A 21,440-nucleotide genomic window follows, 5' to 3' on the forward strand; every position below is an offset into this window, starting at 1 on the left:
TTTTGAGGTGCCGGTTTTGGGGTACAGGGTTTTCGGTGCTGGTTTTGGGGTGCAGGGTTTTGGGGTGACTCACCCGAGCCCCGCACGGGGCACACCTCGGGGGTCTGGCCGATGGCCCAGCAGCGCCCCGAGTCGCAGCAGCACTGCATCCTGCTGGCCTGGCCCGGAACGTCCCCGGCACAGCGACCGCCCAGCAGCGCCGAGAAACACGTGCCCAGGCGCTGGTCTGAGGGGACGGAGCGGGGACAGGGCGGGGATGGGGTGGGGACCGGGTGGGGAGAGGAAGAGGAATGGGAAGAGGGACAGGGACAGGGACGGGGAAAGGGAGAGGGATGGGAAAAAGGGAGAGGGACCGGAACGGGGACAGGGATGGGGACAAGGACAAGGAGAGGAACAGGGATGAGGAGAGGGACAGGGATGGAACAGGGATGGGGACAGGGAGAGGGATGGGGATAGGGATGGATGGGGACAGGGAGAAAGAAAGGGAATAGGACAGGAACAGGGACAAAGACAGGGAGAGGGAAAGGGACAGGGAGAGGGACAGGGATGGGAACAGGGAAAGGGACAGGGATGGGGATAGGAATGAGGAGAGGGAAAGGGAGAGGGACAGGGATGGGAACAGGGACAGGGACAGGGGTGGGGACAGGGAGAAAGAAAGGGAAAAGGACAGGGAGAAGGACAGGGAGAGGGAAAGGGACAGGGAGAGGGACGGGGACAGGGACAGAGATAGGGATGGGGACAGGGACAGGGATGGGGACAAAGACAGGGACAGGGATGGGGGCAGGGACAAGGAGAAAGAAAGGGAGAAGGACAGGAACAGAGACAAGGACAGGGAGAGGGAAAGGGACAAGGGAGAGGGACAAGGATGGGGATGGGGACAGGGACAAGGAAAGGAAGAAGACACACAGTCACAATGTGCCACCACCACGCTCTCAGGCAGCTCCTGAGGGCCCATCCCCATGGAATCCCTCCCTGCCACCCCCTGTCTCAGCCTGGCCCCCCTGACCCCAACCCTGCCCCTTCTGGGGGGATTTTGTGGCTCCTGGCCAAGGCACTGAGGGTCTCTCACATCCAGCAGGCTCCATCCACCTGGCACCAAGCCCTGCGGGAAAACCTGGAATCTTCCCCTCCTGCTCTCCCACCTTGCTTCTTCTCAAGTCGGTTAATGAGGGGGAAAGTCTCCCGGGGTGTGGCTGCCACTTCCCGGGAGTGTAATTGGGATTAATGGTCCGGGGCTGTTTGATCTGGGGCTGGGGGTGCATTTTGCTCCCAGCACAGCTCGGGGACCCCCAGGGCACAGTGACCCCGGTTCAAAGCAGCAGCTCCTTCCCCAGAGCTGGGTTCAGGGGGAATTGCTCCTTTCAGGAAACTTTACCCACCAAAAACACCAGCAGACACAAAGCCAGACCTGGAGAAGGGGGATTTGGAAGCAAAGCTGGATCAGCCCCTAATCCTCAGGAAGGGGAGGAGAAGCCCCGGGGGTGTTTGGGACCAGCTTGCACAAAACCCCAGAAAAGCAGAAAATGCTGCAGGAGAGAGGGGAGGGGAAATTCCAGCTGGGATTAGAGAGAGCTCAGAGGTGGGCACTGAGCCCTGGGGGTGACCAGGTCCAGCCAGGATGGAAGGGCAGGAGAGGAAGGGAAGGGAAGGGGGTCCTGCCCATCCTGGGGAACAGGAATGATTCCAGGCTGGGTCCTGCTCATCCTGAGGGGACAGGAATGATCCCAGGATGGCTCTGGGGTCTGGCAGAGCAGGAGGGGGAAGGGGGTCCTGCTCATCCTGAGGGGACAGGAATGATCCCAGGATGGGTCTGGGGTCTGGCAGAGCAGGGGGAAGGGGGTCCTGCCCGTCCTGAGGGGACAGGAATGATCCCAGGATGGGTCCTGCCCATCCTGAGGGGACAGGAATGATTCCAGACTGGGTCTGGGGTCTGGCAGAGCAGGGGGAAGGGGGTCCGGCTCATCCTGAGAGGAAAAGAACAATTCCAGACTGGGTCTGGGGTCTGGCAGAGCGGGAAGGGAAGGGGGTCCTGCTGCTGGTGCCCCTAAAGACCTTTACATTGTCACCTCCAGGGTGTGGCAATGTCTCCTCTCCTGATGCTTTAAAAGTGCCCACATTGTTCATTATTTCTCCATTTTCACTTCCCTGGCTTTATTTCACGGGATGCAAACCTGGAACCCCAAACTCGCCACACAAACCCTCCTGGGACAGAGCTGGCACGGTTTGGGTGCCAGGGCAGCGCCAGCCCAGCAGGAGCTGGGGGTTGTGCCAGAACAAACCCAGCCTGTCCCAAAAAGGAGCTGCAGCACCCAGAGCCAGCTCAGGTGCAGTCAGAGCCCACTGCAGCTCGGTCAGCTCCGCACTATTTTTAAATCTGGGCTTCCTAATTTTATTTATTTTCGTTTTTCGAAGCTCTTGGTTTCAAGGAAAGTGGGGAATGTCCCCATGACTCATCCCAGAGCTGTCACACCCCTCTGGGCTCATGGCAGGGCTGGGAAGCAGCAGGGAAAAATTCCATTCCCATTAAAATCTATCAGTTTCCCAAACAAGAGCACTTGGGCTTTACTTTTTACTCACACTTCACAACATTTTTTTTTTTTTCCCTCCTGGAACTAAAACATTTAATTCTGCTCCAGGATCCGTGGCTAGAAAAGAATTTGGAGCTGATTTTTTTTTCTGAATTCATTTCTACAGAAAGCTGTGCCTGCACCACCAATCCCTGCCTGTGCTGGAGGAATTCCTCTTCCCAAATCTCCTCATCCGCATCTTCCTGAAGGCAAATGGACTTTCAGACCAGGGAAAAAAAACTCCTGGGATTTATTTGCTGAGTGTGAGTAACCACAGAGATGCTCCCCTATCCCAGGAACTGGGGTTTGGTACCAATGGACCGTCAAATATCTACAGGAAGGGAGTTTTGATCTGTTAAAAATCCAAACAATTCACTCCAGGCTCTGGAGGTTGGAGTGAATTTTTTGAATTTTGGATTTTTTTGAAGGCATTCCTCCCGACCTCTTCCTCGCTGCTCCTCTCCCAATCCCTTTCTCACTGCACCCACATTCCCAGCCCCACACCTTCCTCCCAACCCTCCTCCTCCTCCTCACACCTTTCCCACCCCATTCCACCACTGAGACCCCTCCACACCCCAAATCCTGGAGAGGAACAAGGACCAAGCGAGCTCAGGATGGAGAGCAAGGAGAATTCCCCACCTATCCCAGCACCATCCCAATGTCCTGTGCGGGCATTCCCGGCCCAAATCCCACCCCAAAATCCTCATTTTCCCCCTCACCGAGGCAGCGGGAGCCGTCGGGGCTGGTGATGAAGCCTCGGGGGCAGGAGCACACGTAGCTGCCCGCCGTGTTGGTGCACTCGCCTCCGTCGCACACGCCCGGGATGGCCCCGCACTCATCCACGTCTGCAAGGCACAGAAAACACCACGGGCAGCGTGGAAAATGTGCCCTTCCCCAGCCAAAGCCATGCAGGTGGGGTTTGGGGGGGTCAGGGGATGATGGGGGTCTGTAAAACTCTGCCATTCGTGGGGTTTCTGCTTCTCTCCACAGCCTCTCCAAGTGGAAGTTTGGGATGGACACCAGGGGAAAACTCCTCTCAGAAACAGGGATTGGAGACTGGAAAGGGCTGCCAGAGAGGGCTGGAGTCCTGCTCCCCAAACCCCATCCAAATCCAGAAAGGCTGGGAGTTGGGTTGGGCCATGAAGGGTCTCCAAAACTCTCCCGTTTGTGGAGTTTCTGCTTCTCTCCACAGCCTCTCCCAGGGGATGGTTAGGATGGACAGAAGGGAATAAATTCCTCCCAGAAAGAGGGATTGGACATTGGAAAGGGCTGCCAGGGAGGGCTGGAGTCCTGCTCCCCAAACTCCATCCAAATCCAAATCCAGAAAGGTTGGGAGTTGGGTTGGGCCATGAAGGGTCTCCAAAACTCTCCCATTTTTGGAGTTTCTGCTTCTCTCCACAGCCTCTCCAAGTAGAAGTTTGGGATGGACACCAGGGGAAAATTCCTCTCAGAAACAGGGATTGGAGACTGGAAAGGGCTGCCAGGGAGTGATGGAGTCCTGGTCCCCAAACCCCATCCAAATCCAGAAAGGCTGGGAGTTGGGTTGGGCCATGAAGGGTCTCCAAAACTCTGCCATTTGTGGAGTTTCTGCTTCTCTCCACAGCCTCTCCCAGGGGATGGTTAGGATGGACAGAAGGGAATAAATTCCTCCCAGAAAGAGGGATTGGACACTGGAAAGGGCTGCCAGGGAGGGCTGGAGTCCTGGTCCCCAAACCCCATCCAAATCCAAATCCAGAAAGGATGGGAGTTGGGTTTTAGGGCTCAGGGGATGCTGGGGGTCATTAAAACTCTGCCATTCGTGGAGTTTCTGCTTCTCTCCCAGGGGAAGTTTGGGATGGACACCAGGGGTAAATTCCTCCCAGAAAGAGGGATTGGACATTGCCCAGGCAGGTTTGGAGTTCTAGTCCCCAAACCCCATTCAAATCCAGGGCACAGAGGATGCAGTTTGGGTTTGGGGGCTCAGGAAATGCTGGGGGCCATGAAGGGTCTCCAAAACTCTGCCATTTGTGGAGTTTCTGCTTCTTTCCACAGCCTCGCCCAGGGGATGGTTAGGATGGACAGAAGGGAATAAATTCCTCCCAGAAAGAGGAATTGGACACTGGAAAGGGCTGCCAGAGAGGGATGGATCCTGGTCCCTGAGGTCACCTTGGTCATGATCTGCAGGCCCAGCCCTTGACCAAATCCAACCCATCACCATGCCAGGTGATGGGTTGGATTTGCAGCCCCCCTTGAGACCCTCCCAGCCCAGGACATTCCACAATTCCGTTCTCTGATTCTATCCCAGTCAAGAGGGGAACACAAATCCCAGGATATTCCACAATTCCATTCTCTGATTCTATTCCAGGGGAACACAAATCCCAGGATATTCCACAATTCCATTCTCTGATTCTATTCCAGGGGAACACAAATCCCTGCTTGGCTCTTCAGGACTCTCAAATTCTGCCCCTGGCCACTCCCTGAGGGGTCCCCTGAGCCCCCCAGTGCTGCTCTGGTTCGTTGATGCTCAGAACAGCCCTGAGAGCTCCCAGGGCAGCAGAGAACACAGAAACACAGAGCACAGAAACGCCTCCCCCACCTGGGGCCCTGCAGCCAAAATCAGATTTTATCAGCCAGCCCTGCCCTGTCACCCTGCCCTGGGCTCCAGCCCACGGAGCTCTGCAAGGAAAGGAGCTCTAGGAAGGCAAAACTGAAAAATCCCAGCCCAAAACTTGGGGAGGCACTGGGGAGAATCTGCACGGAGCTCTGCAAAATAAAGAGCTTTAGGAAGGCAAAACTGAAAAATCCCAGCCCAAAACTTGGGGTGGCACTGGGGAGGCTCCCACACCTGGGGCTGTGCCTGTGTCATCCCTCCCTCACCCCAAGGCAGCAGAGAATCCCATTCCTATGGAAAACCAGGGAACCAAAGAGCTTCCATCAATCTGCAGCTCCTTTTTTATCCGAAATCCCCTTGAAAATCCCAGCTCTGAGAGCAGGAATGGAGCCCATTCCTGCAGGACTCCACATCCTGTGCTCCAGGAACCTGATCCCTGGGCTTTGTTGTGCTTTCAGCCCATTTTCCTGCTCGGTTTTCCCTCTGCGAGCGTTTGGAGCCGTGCTGACCCGGTGGGAACGGGTTCATTAACAATTAACGCCCCTCTCATTAACGCCCAGCGCCGGGAGGGAATCCTGCCAGCCCCAGCCTGGCTCCTTCCCGGCTTTTCCAACCTTCTGTTCGGAATTAAAGCAGGATCCTGAGCTCTGCTGCTCAGACAATGGCAGGATTCAAGGCAAACGTTGATTTTGGAGCCGGGCTGGGATTGGAATTGGAATTGGCCTCGTCCTTAAAGGCTGGGAAAGCTGGAAAAGCCAAAGCTGCAGAGCTGGAGCTGCAAAGCTCATCCCTCATCTCAGGGTGTGGGAACCCCAACCTTTCCCTGTGCTAAAAACCCAGGGATTGATGGAGAAAACACCCCCAGGGCTCGAGCCTTGGGATCAGGGACTCGTGAAAGGAACCACAGAGGGGAAAATGGGAGCTCCAAACCACCCAGGTCCAGGGAATGAGCTCTGCGTGGAGCCAAACAATGAGCTCTTCAGAAGGGCTCTGTGAGGAAATGCAAAGAAAGTGGTTGTGGGGTTCCATCCATCCGTGGAAAGCTCTGGGGAGCTTCCTCTGGTGTAGAAACATCAGGAAATTCAGGATTTTGGGCTCTCCTGGCCTGTGGGGGCACAAGGAGAACCTCACACCTAGAGGGGTGAGGGAGAGAGGTGAGATTTGGAATCCCTGCATTTGTTCCCTCCTACAGAATATCCTGGAGAGGCCAAAAATGGGCAAATCCTGGCTGAGCTTGTTGCCTGGAGCCTTCCACTCCCTTTCCTGGTGTCTCTCCATGGGTTTTTGTTTGGTCTCTTATCACCCTGGATGGGTTTTGGATGCAGGACACGTTCCTTTGGGGAGCATCCTGGAGAGGCACTGGCATTACCTCACTGATAGCAGAGCTTGGCCTTTGTCCTGCAGCACAGGAAGGGCTGTTAAAAAGTGAAATTCTTGGCAGAGAAAGCCTGGAATTATGGCAGGAAAAGCTTTGTCCAGCCAGTGATTCCCCCTTAGGTCCACACCACAGAATTGCTCCCTTCGGTGTCATTTTTCCAGTCGCTTCCAGGATCATTTAAAAGTGCCCCAGCCCCCCCTTTTCCCTGTGATTTATGGCTCCAGGTCTCTGGAGCAGCAGGATGTGTCCCAGCTCAGCTTTGATGTTTCCTCTCTCCACTTTGCACCAGGAATTTTCCTGTGTCCTCAACAATTTTCCTCCCGCCGCGTTGAGAACTCGGCTGGATCCAAACCTGCCTCTCATTCCCTGAAAACCTCAACAGATCCTGCTTTTTTTCCCTTTTTTCCACCATAATCCAGCCGTGAGATGGGTTAATTCATCCCTAACCTGGCAATTCCTGCCCTCTTTTCTCATCTTTTTGCACATCACAAACACAATTTTGGGCGCTTCCCAAGCCCACCTCGTCTCCAGAGATTTTTAGGGAGCAGCCTGAGCCTTCCCCTCCCTAAATCCAACATTTCCCTGTTTTTCAGCCTGCCCAGCAAGGGAGCAGTGCCAGAAACTCCCATCACCCCCGGAGCTCCTCGGAATACAATGGACAATGGGACAAACTCGAGCCACCCTCTGGAAGTGCCCCATCCACCAGGGGTGAGCCTGGAACGGAGCAAGCCCCGACTTGGAGGAGCTTCAGCTCCAAACCCGGCCTGGATCTTTCCCTGAGAGCCAAAGGATTCGTTTTCCTGCTGGATCTGAGAATATTCCAGCTGCAGCTCGGAGCCTCCGTTATCAGCATGGAATATCTGCCTTGGAAAAGCATCCTTATCCTCCCCAGTTCCAGGTGTTGGGAGATAAGGTTTGGGTTAGGAGAGTTCCAGGTGTTGGTGTTGGGAGATAAGGTTTGGGTTAGGAGATAAGGAAGGCACCGCCGTTATCTCTGTCCCCTGCAGTTCACAGCAGATTACGGCACTGTTAATTAGGGGACACCGTTAATTAGGGGACACCGTTAATGAGGGCACATCGTTAATTCCTGACTTCCCCCCAGGAATCCCCCAGCACCAAACTCCAGCTCTGGGCAGCTGGGGAGAACCCCCCAGAGAGGTTTTATCGGGGTTTGACATTCCCTGGATGCCAGGTTTGGATGGGGAAGCTGAAAATGAGAGGGAAGCAGAGAATTCCCTCCTTTCCCCAGTGTAAAATGAACCCAAAACTCAACGAGGGAACTCCTGCCCAGCTGGGATTGGGGCACAAATCCATGCTCTGGTTGTGCTTTGATCAAACCCTGGCTCAAAGGGAGGACCAAGGCAGAGATTTTGGCAGTTTCAGCAGGAATGTGCAACTCAGGAATTTGATGCTCCATCTGCTGGACCAAATTCCTGAGGGATCAAAGGCTGCAGGAAACTCGGGGGCCCAAATCTTCCATGTGTCCATAAAGGAACCCTCTCCATTCCCCTATCCACATCGTTTTAGGGAATCCCAAAGGTGATTCCACTTCCCTGGGATCCTCCTCCCCTTCTGGTGGCCCTGTGGGGACGTGGAGGTGACACAGCTGGGAGAGGAGCCCTCAAACCTCAAATCCCTGCTGTCTGTGACATTCCCAGCAGGACCCCAGACCCAGAGGGAAGCCCCCAGCCCTTGGTGGTGGTCCAGGGATGGAGCAGCCCCTGGGATTGCTGGAATTGTCCCTTTCTGGGGGCAGTTTGTGCCCACGTGGGGCTGCTCCTCCAGGCTCGGGGGGCAGTGGGAGGCCCCTCACATCTGGAGGACAGACCCAGACAATGGATTTGGTTTAATCTGGGGATGGAGGAGATTCCAGCTCAACCGGTTTCAGATGTGCTCTGCTCCCCAGCTGCTGGGGGAGAGGCAGGAGCAGCTTTCTGCTGCCCCTGCTCCCACCTGGGCCAGGCAAATTCCTGGAATATCACTGGATTCGGGGAGCTGCTCCTTCCTCTGACACACAAAAAGGGCTGGTTTGGATTGTCCTGCTTTCAATCCTTGCATGTGGAGCTCTGCAGGAATCCTGTCAGGATTTTAGAGAAAGTCTGCTGGCGCCCTGCCCAGGAAGATGCTCAGACACAGATGTTTCCTGGGGATGCAGGAATGTCCATCCCCCAGCAGGGATTGACCTCTGCAGCTCCTCTGGGCCCTCTTTGGAAACGTTTCCTGAGGGGCTGAACCCAGGGCACAGAATCCTGGAATGGTCAGGGCTGGAAGGACCTGGGGGATCAGTTCATGCCCCCTCCTACCATCCCAATTCCAATCCTGGCGTTCCAGAGGGGCTTTCAGAGCCCTCCCTGAGCTCCCAGCACCAGCCTGATGTCCCATTTCACAGTGATTAAATCTTCACAGCCCTAATGAAGAGCCTCCAAATTAAAAGTTGCTGAGTTTTCAAGGCTTGATGGGACCCAGAACCTGGCAGAGCTTTGGAGGCAGCCCTGAGCTGAGCCTGGCTAAACCTTCCAGAGGTCCCTGTCTGTGTTCCCATTAAAATATCCGTTAAAAACCCCCTCTGTGAACAAACCAAACCATTTCCTTCTGGTCTGAGGCAAGATTAGGAGATCAGGCAAAGCCCATTCCTCATTTCCTGCCCTTGGCCTGTGGGCAGCAGACCAAAACCCCCTTTGGCAGGGCTGGGCAATGGGATCCAGCCTGGAATGGGAGCTCTGTCCCAGCTCCACTCTGGAAAAAGCCAGGAGTGAAATGCTCCTGGAGCTTTAGGAAGTGGAGCATCCCTTACCTTCACACCTGTGGCTGGTCTCGCTCTGCTTGTGCCCTGCAGGGCACTTGCACTCGTAGGATCCCACGGTGTTGATGCAATTCCCACCTTGGCAGAGCCCAGGGATGGCCTGGCACTCGTCCACATCTGCAGGAGGAAGAGGAGGAGGAGTGTGAGGGAACAGCAGCCATGGATCCCTGGGTTTCCCTGTGCTCAAGGAGCTGGATCACCTTCCAGAGGGAATTTCCTCCCAAACTGCACCAGGAGTCAATTCCTGCCTCAACAAGAGGGAGACTCAAAGGATCAAAGGAGTGGGAATGCTTCCCAAATTGTCCATCCTGTGGCCCCTTGGGAGGAGCAGCCTGTGGGATGGAGGAGCTCACCCGAGAGCCACAGTGTGCCCCGGATCTGTGGGATAAAATGGGAGATCCCAGGGGACACTCCAGGTCCATGGAGGTGCTCCCTGACACACTGGGGGGATTTGGAAAATTCCACAGAGAGTTCTGTGCTTTGGGGGTTTTCCTCTCTGTATTCTCTGCTTTGGGGCTCTGCTTTGGGGCTGCTTTAGGCTCCTGTTTCAGAGGACTGAAATGGTCTTAGCATTCTCTATTTTGGGGCTGTTTTAGGCTCCCATTCAGGACTCTGCTCTCCCCATCCTCTATTTCCTCCATTCCAATCTCCTGTTCCAGACTCTGCTCTCATCATTTTGGGGCTCTTTTAGGCTCCCATTTTGGACTCTGTTCTCAACACTTTGGGACTGTTTCAGTCTCATGTTCTGGGCTCTGCTCTCAGCACTTTGAGGCTTGTTTAGGGCTCAGTTTTAGGCACTGCTCTCAACATTTTGGGGCTGTTTTAGGCTCCCATTTTGGGCTCTGCTGTCAGCACTTTGGGGCTCTTTCAGTCTCCTTTTCCAGACTCTGCCCTCTGCATTTTGAGGCTGTTTTAGGTTCCTGTTCCAGACTCTCCTCTGAGCAATTTGGGGCCGTTTCAGTCTCCTGTTCAGGACTCTGCTCTCAGCACTTTGAGGCTCTTTTAGAGTCCCATTTTGGTCTCTGTTCTCAGCACTTTGGGACTGTTTCAATCTCCCGTTCCACACTCTGCTCTCCCCGTCCTCTATTTCCCCCATTTCAATCTCTATTTCTGAACTCCGCTATCCCCGTCCTCTATTTCCTCCATTCCAATCTCCCGTTCCAGACTCTGCTCTCCCCAACCCATGCCCACCCCTCTCACATTCCCTGCCCCTCCCATCCCTGCCCACGCCATACCCATTCCCTGCCCACCCTGTGCCCACCCTGTACCCACCCCTCTCACATTCCCTGCCCACCCTGTGCCCACCCTGTACCCACCCCTCTCACATTCCCTGCCCACCCTGTGCCCACCCTGTACCCACCCCTCTCACATTCCCTGCCCCTCCCATCCCTGCCCACGCCATACCCATTCCCTGCCCACCCTGTGCCCACCCTGTACCCACCCCTCTCACATTCCCTGCCCCTCCCATCCCTGCCCACCCTGTACCCACCCCTCTCACATTCCCTGCCCCTCCCATCCCATGCCCATGCCCACGCCCCGTGTCTGACCCTGGCAGGCGCCGGTGCGGATGTTGGGGATGAAGCCACGCCGGCAGGGGTGCGGCTGGGCCGGGCACATCTCGCAGGGGTGGCCCCAGGCGCGGCCGATGGTGGCACAGCACATGGTCTTGGTGCACACGATGCCACTCAGCTGGCCCTGGCACATCTGGTTGTTCACCTGGCTGAAGCAGGGCCCTGTGCGGTAATCTGGGCAGGAAAGGAGAGAATACCCAGGTTACACCTGGTGTCACCACACTGCTCTGCACAGAGAGAAAAAGGCGCAGTTCCTACCAAGAATAATTATTTCGCAAGAATATTTCTGGGTTTCACTTTCTCTGAACCTCAGAGAAAGGAAAAAAACAATTCTTATCTCATTTGCTGGGCCTGCGTTTGGCTCCTTGGCCTATCAGGGCCAAGTGTGTAGCCCCACATTCCTCTTCACAGAGAAAAGCAAGGCACAAATCTTTCCAATTCTTCAACCCATTTCTGGGTTTCACATTCTCTGAATCTCAGAGAAAGAAAAAAAACCACAATTCTTATCATTTGCTGGGCCTGTGTTTGTGCCAAAGCAGAATGCAATGTGGGGATTGTTCACCTACAGTGATGGTGTTTGCTTCCTTGGCCTGTCAGGCCCAGGTGTGCAGCCCCACATTTCTCTTCACAGAGAAAAGCAAGGCACAGTTCTTCCCAAGAATATTTCTGGGTTTCACATTCTCTGAACCTCAGAGAAAGAAAAAAACACAATCTTACCATTTTCTGTGCCTGTGTTTGTGCCAAAGCAGAATGCAATGTGGAGATTGTTTACCTAAGTGATGGTGTTTGGTTCCTTGGCCTGTCAGGAAATAGCCCCACATTTCTCCTCACAGAGAAAAGCAAGGCACAGTTCCTACCAAGAATATTTCTTTCCCAAGAATATTTCTGGGTTTCACATTCTCTGAACCGCAGAAAAAGGAAAAAAACAATTCTCATCTCATTTGCTGGGCCTGTGTTTGGCTCCTTGGCCTGTCAGGGCCAAGTGTGCAGCTCTACATTTTTCTTCACAGAGTAAAGCAAGGCACAATTCCTCCCAAGAATATTTCTGGGTTTCATGTTCTCCGAACCTCAGAGAAAGAAAAAACACAGTTTTCATCATTTGCTGGGCCTGTGTTTCTGCCAAAGCAGAATGCATTGTGGGGATTGTTCACCCACAGTGATGGTGTTTGGTTCCTTGGCCTGTCAGGCCCAGGTGTGCAGCCCCACATTTCTCTTCACAGAGAAAAGCAAGGCACAATTCTTCCCAAGAATATTTCTGGGTTTCACATTCTCTGAACCTCAGAGAAAGGAAAAACACAATCTTACCATTTTCTGTGCCTGTGTTTGTGCCAAAGCACAATGCAATGTGGAGATTGTTTACCTACAGTGATGGTGTTCTGTTCCTTGGCCTGTCAGGAAATAGCCCCACATTTCTCCTCACAGAGAAAAGCAAGGCACAGTTCCTACCAAGAATAATTATTTCCCAAGAATATTTCTGGGTTTCACATTCTCTGAACCGCAGAAAAAGGAAAAAAACAATTCTCATCTCATTTGCTGGGCCTGTGTTTGGCTCCTTGGCCTGTCAGGGCCAAGTGTGCAGCTCTACATTTTTCTTCACAGAGTAAAGCAAGGCACAATTCCTCCCAAGAATATTTCTGGGTTTCATGTTCTCCGAACCTCAGAGAAAGGAAAAACACAATTTTCATCATTTGCTGGGCCTGTGTTTCTGCCAAAGCAGAATGCAATGTGGGGATTGTTCACCCACAGTGAGGGTGGTTTGGTTCCTTGGCCTGTCAGGCCCAGGTGTGCAGCCCCACATTTCTGTTCACACAGAAAAGCAAGACACAATTCCTCCCAAGAATATTTCTGGGTTTCACATTCTCTAAACCTCAGAGAAAGGAAAAAACCAATTCTTATCTCATTTGCTGTGCCTGTGTTTGGCTCCTTGGCCTGTCAGGGCCAAGTGTGCAGCTCTACATTTTTCTTCACACAGAAAAGCAAGACACAATTCCTCCCAAGAATATTTCTGGGTTTCACATTCTCTAAACCTCAGAGGAAAGAAAACCAATTCTTATCTCGTTTTCTGTGCCTGTGGTTGTGCAAAAGCAGAATGCAATGTGGAGATTGTTTACCCAAAGTGATGGTGGTTTGAGTTCTTGGCAGATTCAGCTTAGATGTAATGTAATATAGTACAGAATAATAGACTATCATAAAGCAATTAATTAGCCTTCTGATAAGATGGAATCAGATAAATCATTCTCTCCCCTCATTGGCGGTTCCCTGTGAATTCCATAATCCAGTGTGTAAATAAATCCTAGGATTTCTGCCTTGCCAGCAGTGTGAGATTTGGGGGGGAAATTGCAATGGTGGCAAATTGAAGCGCGGTGTTGGAGGGCTGAAAATCAAAATTCAGGCAAAGAGACAATTCTAGGGCTGTGATTCCACCTGCTCTGGGAATTCCAGGGATGAGAAAAGCAATCAAATATCAGTTTAGTTACAGAGATTCTTCCCTGGAAGTGCCCAAAGCCAGGCTGGATGGAACTCGGAGCACCCTGGGATAATGAAGGAGCTGGCAGTGGAATTCCATTATTTTTATGTTCCCTTCCATCCCAAACCAGATTCTGGAATTCTCTCACTCTCAGATTCTGTCTCATTATTAATTCCTTCACTTTTAACTCCCAAACATCCCCCGGCTATTTCAGCTTTAAACCCCAGACACTGCAGCTTTCCCACTCCCAATTAGGATCCTCCCATCCCTTCAACCCCAAGGATTTTTAACCCAATTTTTTGCAGGGTTCTGCCCTCAGGAATGTGGCTTTGCCACTGCCTGGGCTCCCGTGACCCTTGATGAGGGATATTGGCACAGCAGGAATCCTGCAGGAAGCAAAATCCTTCCTGTGGGATTTTCCCTTGAGGTGGTGGCACAGAAATGTTTGATCTGTGGCTGGGGAAAAAAAAAACAACAAGAAAACCTTGGAGCACGTCCTGGTCAGGGCAGAAAATTCCCCATGGAGTGTCTGAGCAGTCAGGTGCTGGTCAGGCAGCCAGAGCTCAGGGAATTTCCAGGCTGGAATTAAGCAGTAATTAGGAACTGCCCTGACCCCAAATCCCTGCTCCTGGATTAACCCCCAGATGTCCCTGCAGGGAAAGGTTTGGGTTTGATGTGTTTGAAGCAATAAAAATCTTTTTGGAGAGGGGTGAGAGGACTGGGAGCTCCAGGTAACCCAAAATCCATGGAAAACACCCAGGAAATCCTCCTGTCTGGGGAAGAATCAATTAGCAAAGAATTCCTCGTTTCCAGCTTAATGCTCCCGCTCTGATTTGTGTCCTGGAGCAGTTTGTGCTGGGAATTAAAGCTGAGGAAATTGGGAGCAGGTTGGGAGGAGAAGGATTTGTGAGGGAAAAAAAAAGGAATTGTCTGGAAGTTACATCAGTGTTAAGGCGATGGCATCTCCCAGAAAATCCTTTTTTTGGGAATCTGACCAGAAACATGAACCATGTAATGATCCTTTTTTTTTTTTGACCCAAATTTTACAAGTTCCCATCGCAGTGCAGGGTGGACCCCAAAAAACCCAGATTAGTAAATGAAAAACCCCAAAGTGGTGCTCTGACCAGAGAGAAAAGTGGCCAAACCTGCACCTCCCACCTCATCTCCTACCTCATCTCCCCCAGGCACTGCAGGAATTCCTGGAGAGGGATAATGAATGCGGGATTGTGAGGAGAACACCCCCTTTTAAACCCATAATTGCCCAAAATAACTTTTCCTATGCAGATGACTCCTCTGGAGGGAACGAAGCCAAGGAAATCTCAGTCTGGAGAGCCCTGGCTGCCTCCCAGCCCCAGCTGGTGCTAATTTTAATGGGCAAATGATTAAATTTTTAATGAGGCACTGATGAAATTTTATGAAGGAAACAGGGACGCTTAGGAGATGTCTGAAGCCTTTCCCAGTCCCTGCATGGGATCTGTGTTCCAGGAATCCTGCTGCAGGTAGCTGTCCTGCAGGAGCTGGGCTTTTTTCCTTGGAAAAGCTGAGGGAAAACTGGGATTGCTGTTCCCTCAGCCTCACAAAAGCAGAGCCCAGAGTGGGACCCAGGTCCAGGTAAATCCCATTAAGGGATTGCAGGAAATCCTGAATTTGGGGAGATTTAAGGAGCCCTCAGAGCTCTGAATCCCTGGCAATTCCAATGGCAATTCCCATTGCAAGAAATCCTGAAAATGGGGGGATTCATGGGGGAGGGTTTGATCAGGAACTTCTGAGAATATTCACAAGACAAAAAAAAGAGTTTCCTCCACTCCTGCAACATCCATGGAGCCAGGAGGGTGTCCCTGAGTCAATTCCAGTGGGAATTCGGATCCCTGGAGATGGAAAAGTGGGAGAATTCCAGGATTTTCTGTGCTGTCTAAAGGACAATCCCAGCCACACAAATCCAGCATGGGAGTAGGTCCAGCACGAGGGAAGGGGAAGGGAATGAGGAGCTTTTGTCTGCTCCCACCCTCTGGAATTCCTCCTCTCCAAAACAAACAAACAGAGCTGAGGAAGAGGAGCTTTTTCCTCTGCCAGAACTCCAATCCCCTCTCACAACAAACAATGGAGGCTTTGCCTTGAGACCTGCAGGACAAAAGGGGCCTGTGGAGCATCCCCAGGGAGGGGATGGAGACACAAATCCTGGGATTGGGCAGGAGGCCACGGCTGGGACTGAGCCAGAGCCACCAACGGGAGGGAATGGGACTGGAACTGGGAGAGAACAGGGAAAGACAGGGATTGGGATCAGGGAGAGACACTTCTCCAGGTGTTTTCCTGCCTGGATTGATTGTCCCTGTTGTTCTTCAGTGTTTTCCAATTGTTCCTGTTCTTCTCCAGTGCTTTCCAGTTTTTCCTGTTGTTTTCCAGATGTCTTCCAGCTTGGTTTGATTGTTCCTGCTCTTCTCCAGTGTTTTCCAATTGTCCTGTTCTTCTCCTGTTTCCCAGTCTGGATGGATTGTTCCTGTTGTTCTCCAAGTGTTTTCCAATTGCTCCTGTTGTTCTCAGGTATTTTCCAGCCTGGATTGATTGTCCCTGTTGTTCTTCAGTGTTTTCCAATTGTCCCTGTTCTTCTCCAGTGCTTTCCAATTGTTCCTGTTTTTCTCCAGGTGTTTTCCAGCTTGGCTGGATTGTTCCTGTTCTTCTCCAGTGCTTTCCAATAGTTCCTGTTGTTCTCCAGGTGTTTTCCAATAGTTCCTGTTGTTCTCCAGGTGTTTCCCAGTTGTCCTGTTGTTCTCCAGGTATTTTCCAGACTGGATCAATTGTTCCTGTTCTCCAGGTGTTTTCTGATTGTTCCTGTTCTTCTCCAGCTGTTTCCCAGTCTGGATGGATTGTTCCTGTTGTTCTCCAAGTGTTTTCCAATTGTTCCTGTTGTTCTCAGGTATTTTCCAGCCTGGATTGATTGTTCCTGTTGTTTTCCAGTGTTTTCCAATTGTTCCTGTTGCTCTCCAGGTGTTTTCCAATTGTTCCTGTTCTTCTCCAGTGATTTCCCAGCCTGGATCAATTGTTCCTGTTGTTCTCCAGGTGTTTTCCGATTGTTCCTGTTGTTCTTCAATTGTCCCTGTTGTTCTCCAGGTGTTTCCCAGCCTGGATGGATTGCTCCTGTTCTTCTCCAGTGCTTTCCAATAGTTCCTGTTGTTCTCCAGGTGTTTTCCAATTGTTCCTGTCCTTCTCCAGTGATTTCCAATTGTTCCTGTTCTTCTCCAGTGATTTCCCAGCCTGGATCAATTGTTCCTGTTGTTCTCCAGGTGTTTTCCAATTGTTCCTGTTCTTCTCCAGGTGTTTCCCAGTTGTCCTGTTGTTCTCCAGGTATTTTCCAGACTGGATCAATTGTTCCTGTTCTCCAGGTGTTTTCTGATTGTTCCTGTTCTTCTCCAGCTGTTTCCCAGTCTGGATGGATTGTTCCTGTCATTCTCCAAGTATTTTCCAATTGTTCCTGTTGTTCTCAGGTGTTTCCCAGCCTGGATGGATTGTTCCTGTTCTTCTCCAGTGCTTTCCAATAGTTCCTGTTGTTCTCCAGGTGTTTTCCAATTGTTCCTGTTGTTCTCCAGGTGTTTCCCAGTTCTCCCTGTTCTTCTCCAGGTGTTTCCCAGTTGTCCTGTTGTTCTCAGGTATTTTCCAGCCTGGATGGATTGTCCCTGTTGTTCTCAGGTGTTTTCCAGCCTGGATGGATTGTCTCTCTCGTTCTCCAGGTGTTCTCCAGTTCTCCCTGTTGTTCTCCAGGTATTTCCCAATTGTCCCCGTTGTTTCCCAGTTGTCCCTGTTGTTCCCAGGTGTCTCCCAGCCCGGCTGTGTCTCTGCAGCCCCAGAGCTGCCCCAGGTCCCCCTGAGGGGCTCCTTTCTCATGGAATGCTTTCTCCAGCTCGTCATTTCCTCCCTTCACCCAAACACAGCCACATTCCTCCAGTTTAACTGTTTGGACTTGTGCAGAGAAGAAAAAGCTGGCGGGGGCACTCTCTAAGGCCAGACATTCCAAGTGCTGGAAAAACACATCCAAAGGAAATTGTAGAGGGGGGACTTGTTCTGAGCTTTCCTGTCCTGCTTTTACTGTTTCCTGATGAAGTCTCAGCCTGATGAAACCCGAGAGAGTTTCAGGGAGGCACAAAGAGCACAGGGAAACGTGGAGCTGGTGGGTCCAGAGCAGGAGGGATGGGTGGGAAAGTCAGAGCAGGGTTTGGGAACACCTGGGAGAGCCCTTGGGATCAGGAATTTTCCTGGTTGGTCACTGGAGGGATCCCAGGGAAAAGCTCCTGGAAAAAGCTCCTGGATCCCACAGAAAAGCTCCTGGGAAAAGCTCCCAGATTCCAGGGAAAAGTTCCTGGGAAAAGCTCCTGGATCCCAGGAAAAAAGCTCCTGGATTCCAGAGAAAAGTTATTGGGAAAATCTCCTGGATCCGAGGAAAAATCCCCTGGATCCCAAGGAAAATCCCCTGGATCCCAAGGAAAATCCCCTGGAAAAATCTCCTGGATCCCAAGGAAAAGTTCCCGGAAAAATTTCCTGGATCCCAAGGAAAAGCTCCTGGGGAAAGCTCCCAGATTCCAGGGAAAAGTTCCTGGATTCCAGAGAAAAGTTATTGGGAAAATCTCCCAGATCAGAGGAAAAAGCTCCTGGATTCCAAAGAGCTCCTGGATCCCAGGGAAGAGTTCCTGAGAAAATCTCCTGGATCCCAGGAAAAATTCCCTGGATCCCATGGAAAAGCTCCTGGGAAAAGCTCCCAGATTCCAGGGAAAAGTTCCTGGATTCCAGAGAAAAGTTATTGGGAAAATCTCCCAGATCAGAGGAAAAAGCTCCTGGATTCCAAAGAGCTCCTGGGTCCCAGGGAAAAACTCCTGGGAAAAGCTCCCAGATTCCAGGGAAAAGTTCCTGGAAGAAGCTCCTGGATCCCACAGAAAATCTCCTGGATCCCAGGTAAAATCTCCTGGATCCAAGGGAAAAGCTCCTGAATCCCAAGGAAAATTCCCTGGATCCCAGGAAAAAGTTTCTGGGAAAAGCTCCTGGATCCCAGGGGCAGGCTCCACAGGGAAACTTTAATTTTGGCTGGAAAAACAACCCCAAATGAAAAACCTCATCCCTGGAGCCCCAAACATCACCTGATGAGTCAAACTCAGTCACTTTTTCCTGCTTGAGGGAGGGTGGAAGCGGAGCCATGACATCAAAATCCTTCATTTTGCTGTAAATCCACGAGCAGCCCCTGGCCCCAACAGCCCCAGCCCTTGTGGGGCTGCAGCTTTTCCTCCCACACTGATGTAATGGGAGCTCAGGTTCCACAAAATATCCCCCAAAGACGTCAGGGAGAGGGAGGAAATGATGCTGGGATGCTGTGAGTGCCTGCTCCGGGGTATTTCCCTCTGGAGGGGGGAATTTCCTGCACGAGGTGTGAGGGGGGTTGTTCTGCTGCCAGCACAAAGCAGCCTCTGACTGGGGCTGCTCTCAGCACTCAGAAATTCACTTTGTTCCAATTTAAAATTCAAATTATTTCTCGTTGCGGCGGCGAAGTAAATTCAATCAAATCTGGAGCGGGATGGGTTTGGGGTGGGTGAGCTCTTTTTGGCAGGGATGGGGCTCACAGAATCCCAGGATTTGGGCTTGGGCATCACCCAGAACAGCCCAGGGTCACCTGGAGCAGGGGACACAGAACCTGGCAGCTCCCAGCAGGGCTCTGCACTTGGCCCTTTGCAATGAACCCCAAATTTCACGATCAGAAGAAGATTTATTGTACTGTAATGGGAATATCACTCCCTCATCCTCTTTACCTCTCTCTTTATCTCCCTTTTTCTGCTCTGAGCTGTGCCTGGCAGCTCTCAGCAGATCCCTGCACCCAGGCCCTTTGCAATGAACCCCAAGCTCCAAGACCAGAAGAAGATTTATTGTATTGTAACAGGAACCTCACTCTCTTATCCTCTTTCCCACTCTCTTTACCCCTCTCTTCTCTCAAGCCTGCTCTCAGCTATTCCAATTTAAAATTCAAATTATTTCTCCTTACGGCGGCGGTGGCAAAGTAAATTCAAGTGAAGCCCTGAAGTAAATCTGGAGCTGGATGGGTTTGGGGTGGGTGAGCTCTTTTTGGCAGGGATGGGGCTCACAGAATCCCAGGATTTGGGCTTGGGCATCATCCAGAACAGCCCAGGGTCACCTGGAGCAGGGGACACAGAACCAGGAGGGTTTGGAGAATCCAGACAGGGAGAATCCAGACAGGGAGAATCCAGACAGGGAGAATCCAGACAGGGAGAATCCCCTCCAGGGCTCTGCCACCTCCAGGAAAAGCAGTTTTCCTTCCTGCTGAGGTGGAAATCCTTGTGCTCTGTTTGTGTTTATGCTCCTCACTCATCACTCCAGCTACCAGCACAGAGAATTCCACACCTGGCAGAGCCCAGGACACTCCTTGGCTTTGAGAGGAGATTTATCCTTTCTCCCTGTCAGCAAAGGGCTTCGGGCTCTGCTCTGAATTCATCGCTCACCCCTTGGGAAGGAGGAGTGGAGCTGCAGGAGGGGCTGGAATCTCCTTTGGGGACCCCCAAGGATCCCCATGACCCAAACCCTGCAGCTCTCAGCAGCCCTGGGGATGGAGTTTCCCCTCAGGAGGGTGAAGCTGCTCCCCGAATCCCAAATTTTCCCTGCAAGGCCAACCCCAGGCGCTCACCTGGCTGCAAACCCCCCCAGGAACCATTCCCAGCCCGGCTCTGTTTGCCTTGGCAGGGAGGAGCAGTGTGGACACAGCTGCAGGATTTGTTTTGTCTCTCGCACAAGTCTGGCTCGGCCAAATCTCTGCAGGCTTTGTGAAAATGCTCCTTTATGCAAAGAATTTTATACAAAACGGCCCCAGAGCCTCCCCTTGCTCAGCCCCTCTCTCCACACACGTTACACTTGGATTTTCCAGCCTTCTCCAGAAGTTTCCTGCAGGAATTTCCAGCTCTCTGCTCACACCCAGCCAGTGTCTGGGTGGGTTTGGGAATCTCAGGAGAAAAAAATGAGGAGGAGCTCACAGGAGCTCAGGTTTAGGGGTTGAGCCCTCCAGAGAGAAATCCTCCTCATTTTCCATAACTAAAGCAATTCCTTTGTGTTGGGAAAAGGCAAGGAGAGAGTTTAAAGAATCTGTAACTGCTGCAGAACAGGAGAATTGTCCGGAAAATTGGGGGTGTCCATCCCTGGAAGCGTCCAAGGCCAGGCTGGAGCAGCCTGGAACAGTGGAAGGTGCTCCTGGATGGTTTTAGGCTCCCTTCCAACCCTGAAACTCTTTCCCACTCTCTTTACCCCTCTCTTCTCTCAAGCCTGCTCTCAGCTATTCCAATTTAAAATTCAAATTATTTCTCCTTAAAGCAGCGATGGCAAAGTAAATTCAAGTGAAGCCCTTAAGTAAATCTGGAGCTGGATGGGTTTGGGGTGGGTGAGCCCTTTTTGGCAGGGATGGGGCTCACAGAATCCCAGGATTTGGGCTTGGGCATCATCCAGAACAGCCCAGGGTCACCTGGAGCAGGGGACACAGAACCTGGCAGCTCCCAGCAGGGCCCTGCACTTGGCCCTTTGCAATAAACCCCAAATTCCATGACCAGAAGAAGATTAAAGGTATTGTAATGGGAACCTGGCTCTCTCATCCTCTTTACCTCTCTCTTTACCTCTACTTTCTGCTCTGAGCTGTGGCTGGCAGCTCCCAGCAGGGCCCTGCACCCAGGCCCTTTGCAATGAACCCCAAATTCCAAGACCAGAAGATTTATTGTATTGTAACAGGAACCTCATCCTCTTTTACTCTCTCTTTACCCTCTTTACTCTTCCTCACTCTCTCATCTCTTTACCAGGCTCTTGCCTTCTCTCTCTTTACCTCTCTCTGCTCTCGGGCCTGCTCTGAGCTGTGGCTGCAGCTCCCAGCAGGGCCCTGCACCCAGGCCCTTTGCAATGAACCCCAAATTCCAAGACCAGAAGATTTATTGTATTGTAACAGGAACCTCATCCTCTTTTACTCTCTCTTTACCCTCTTTACTCTTCCTCACTCTCTCATCTCTTTACCACGCTCTTGCCTTCTCTCTCTTTACCTCT

General features: G+C 52.0%; 1 protein-coding gene across 4 annotated transcripts in view; it reads right to left on the reverse strand.

The window, feature by feature from the left end:
- The window catches only part of LOC102065136 (fibrillin-2), an 81,342-nt gene that overhangs the window by 40,004 nt on the left and 19,898 nt on the right, over window positions 1-21,440 (reverse strand). For all 4 annotated transcript variants that reach the window (XM_074528781.1, XM_074528782.1, XM_074528786.1 and 1 more), the window contains 4 exons: window positions 10,886-11,083; window positions 9,330-9,455; window positions 3,287-3,412; window positions 74-226 (listed from right to left, as the gene is read on the reverse strand). In XM_074528781.1, coding sequence (XP_074384882.1) covers window positions 74-226; window positions 3,287-3,412; window positions 9,330-9,455; window positions 10,886-11,083 — 603 coding nt within the window. The remainder of the gene's footprint in view (window positions 1-73; window positions 227-3,286; window positions 3,413-9,329; window positions 9,456-10,885; window positions 11,084-21,440) is intronic.

The sequence above is a fragment of the Zonotrichia albicollis genome, chromosome 29 (assembly GCF_047830755.1).
Source record: "Zonotrichia albicollis isolate bZonAlb1 chromosome 29, bZonAlb1.hap1, whole genome shotgun sequence".
Classification (NCBI taxonomy): domain Eukaryota; kingdom Metazoa; phylum Chordata; class Aves; order Passeriformes; family Passerellidae; genus Zonotrichia; species Zonotrichia albicollis.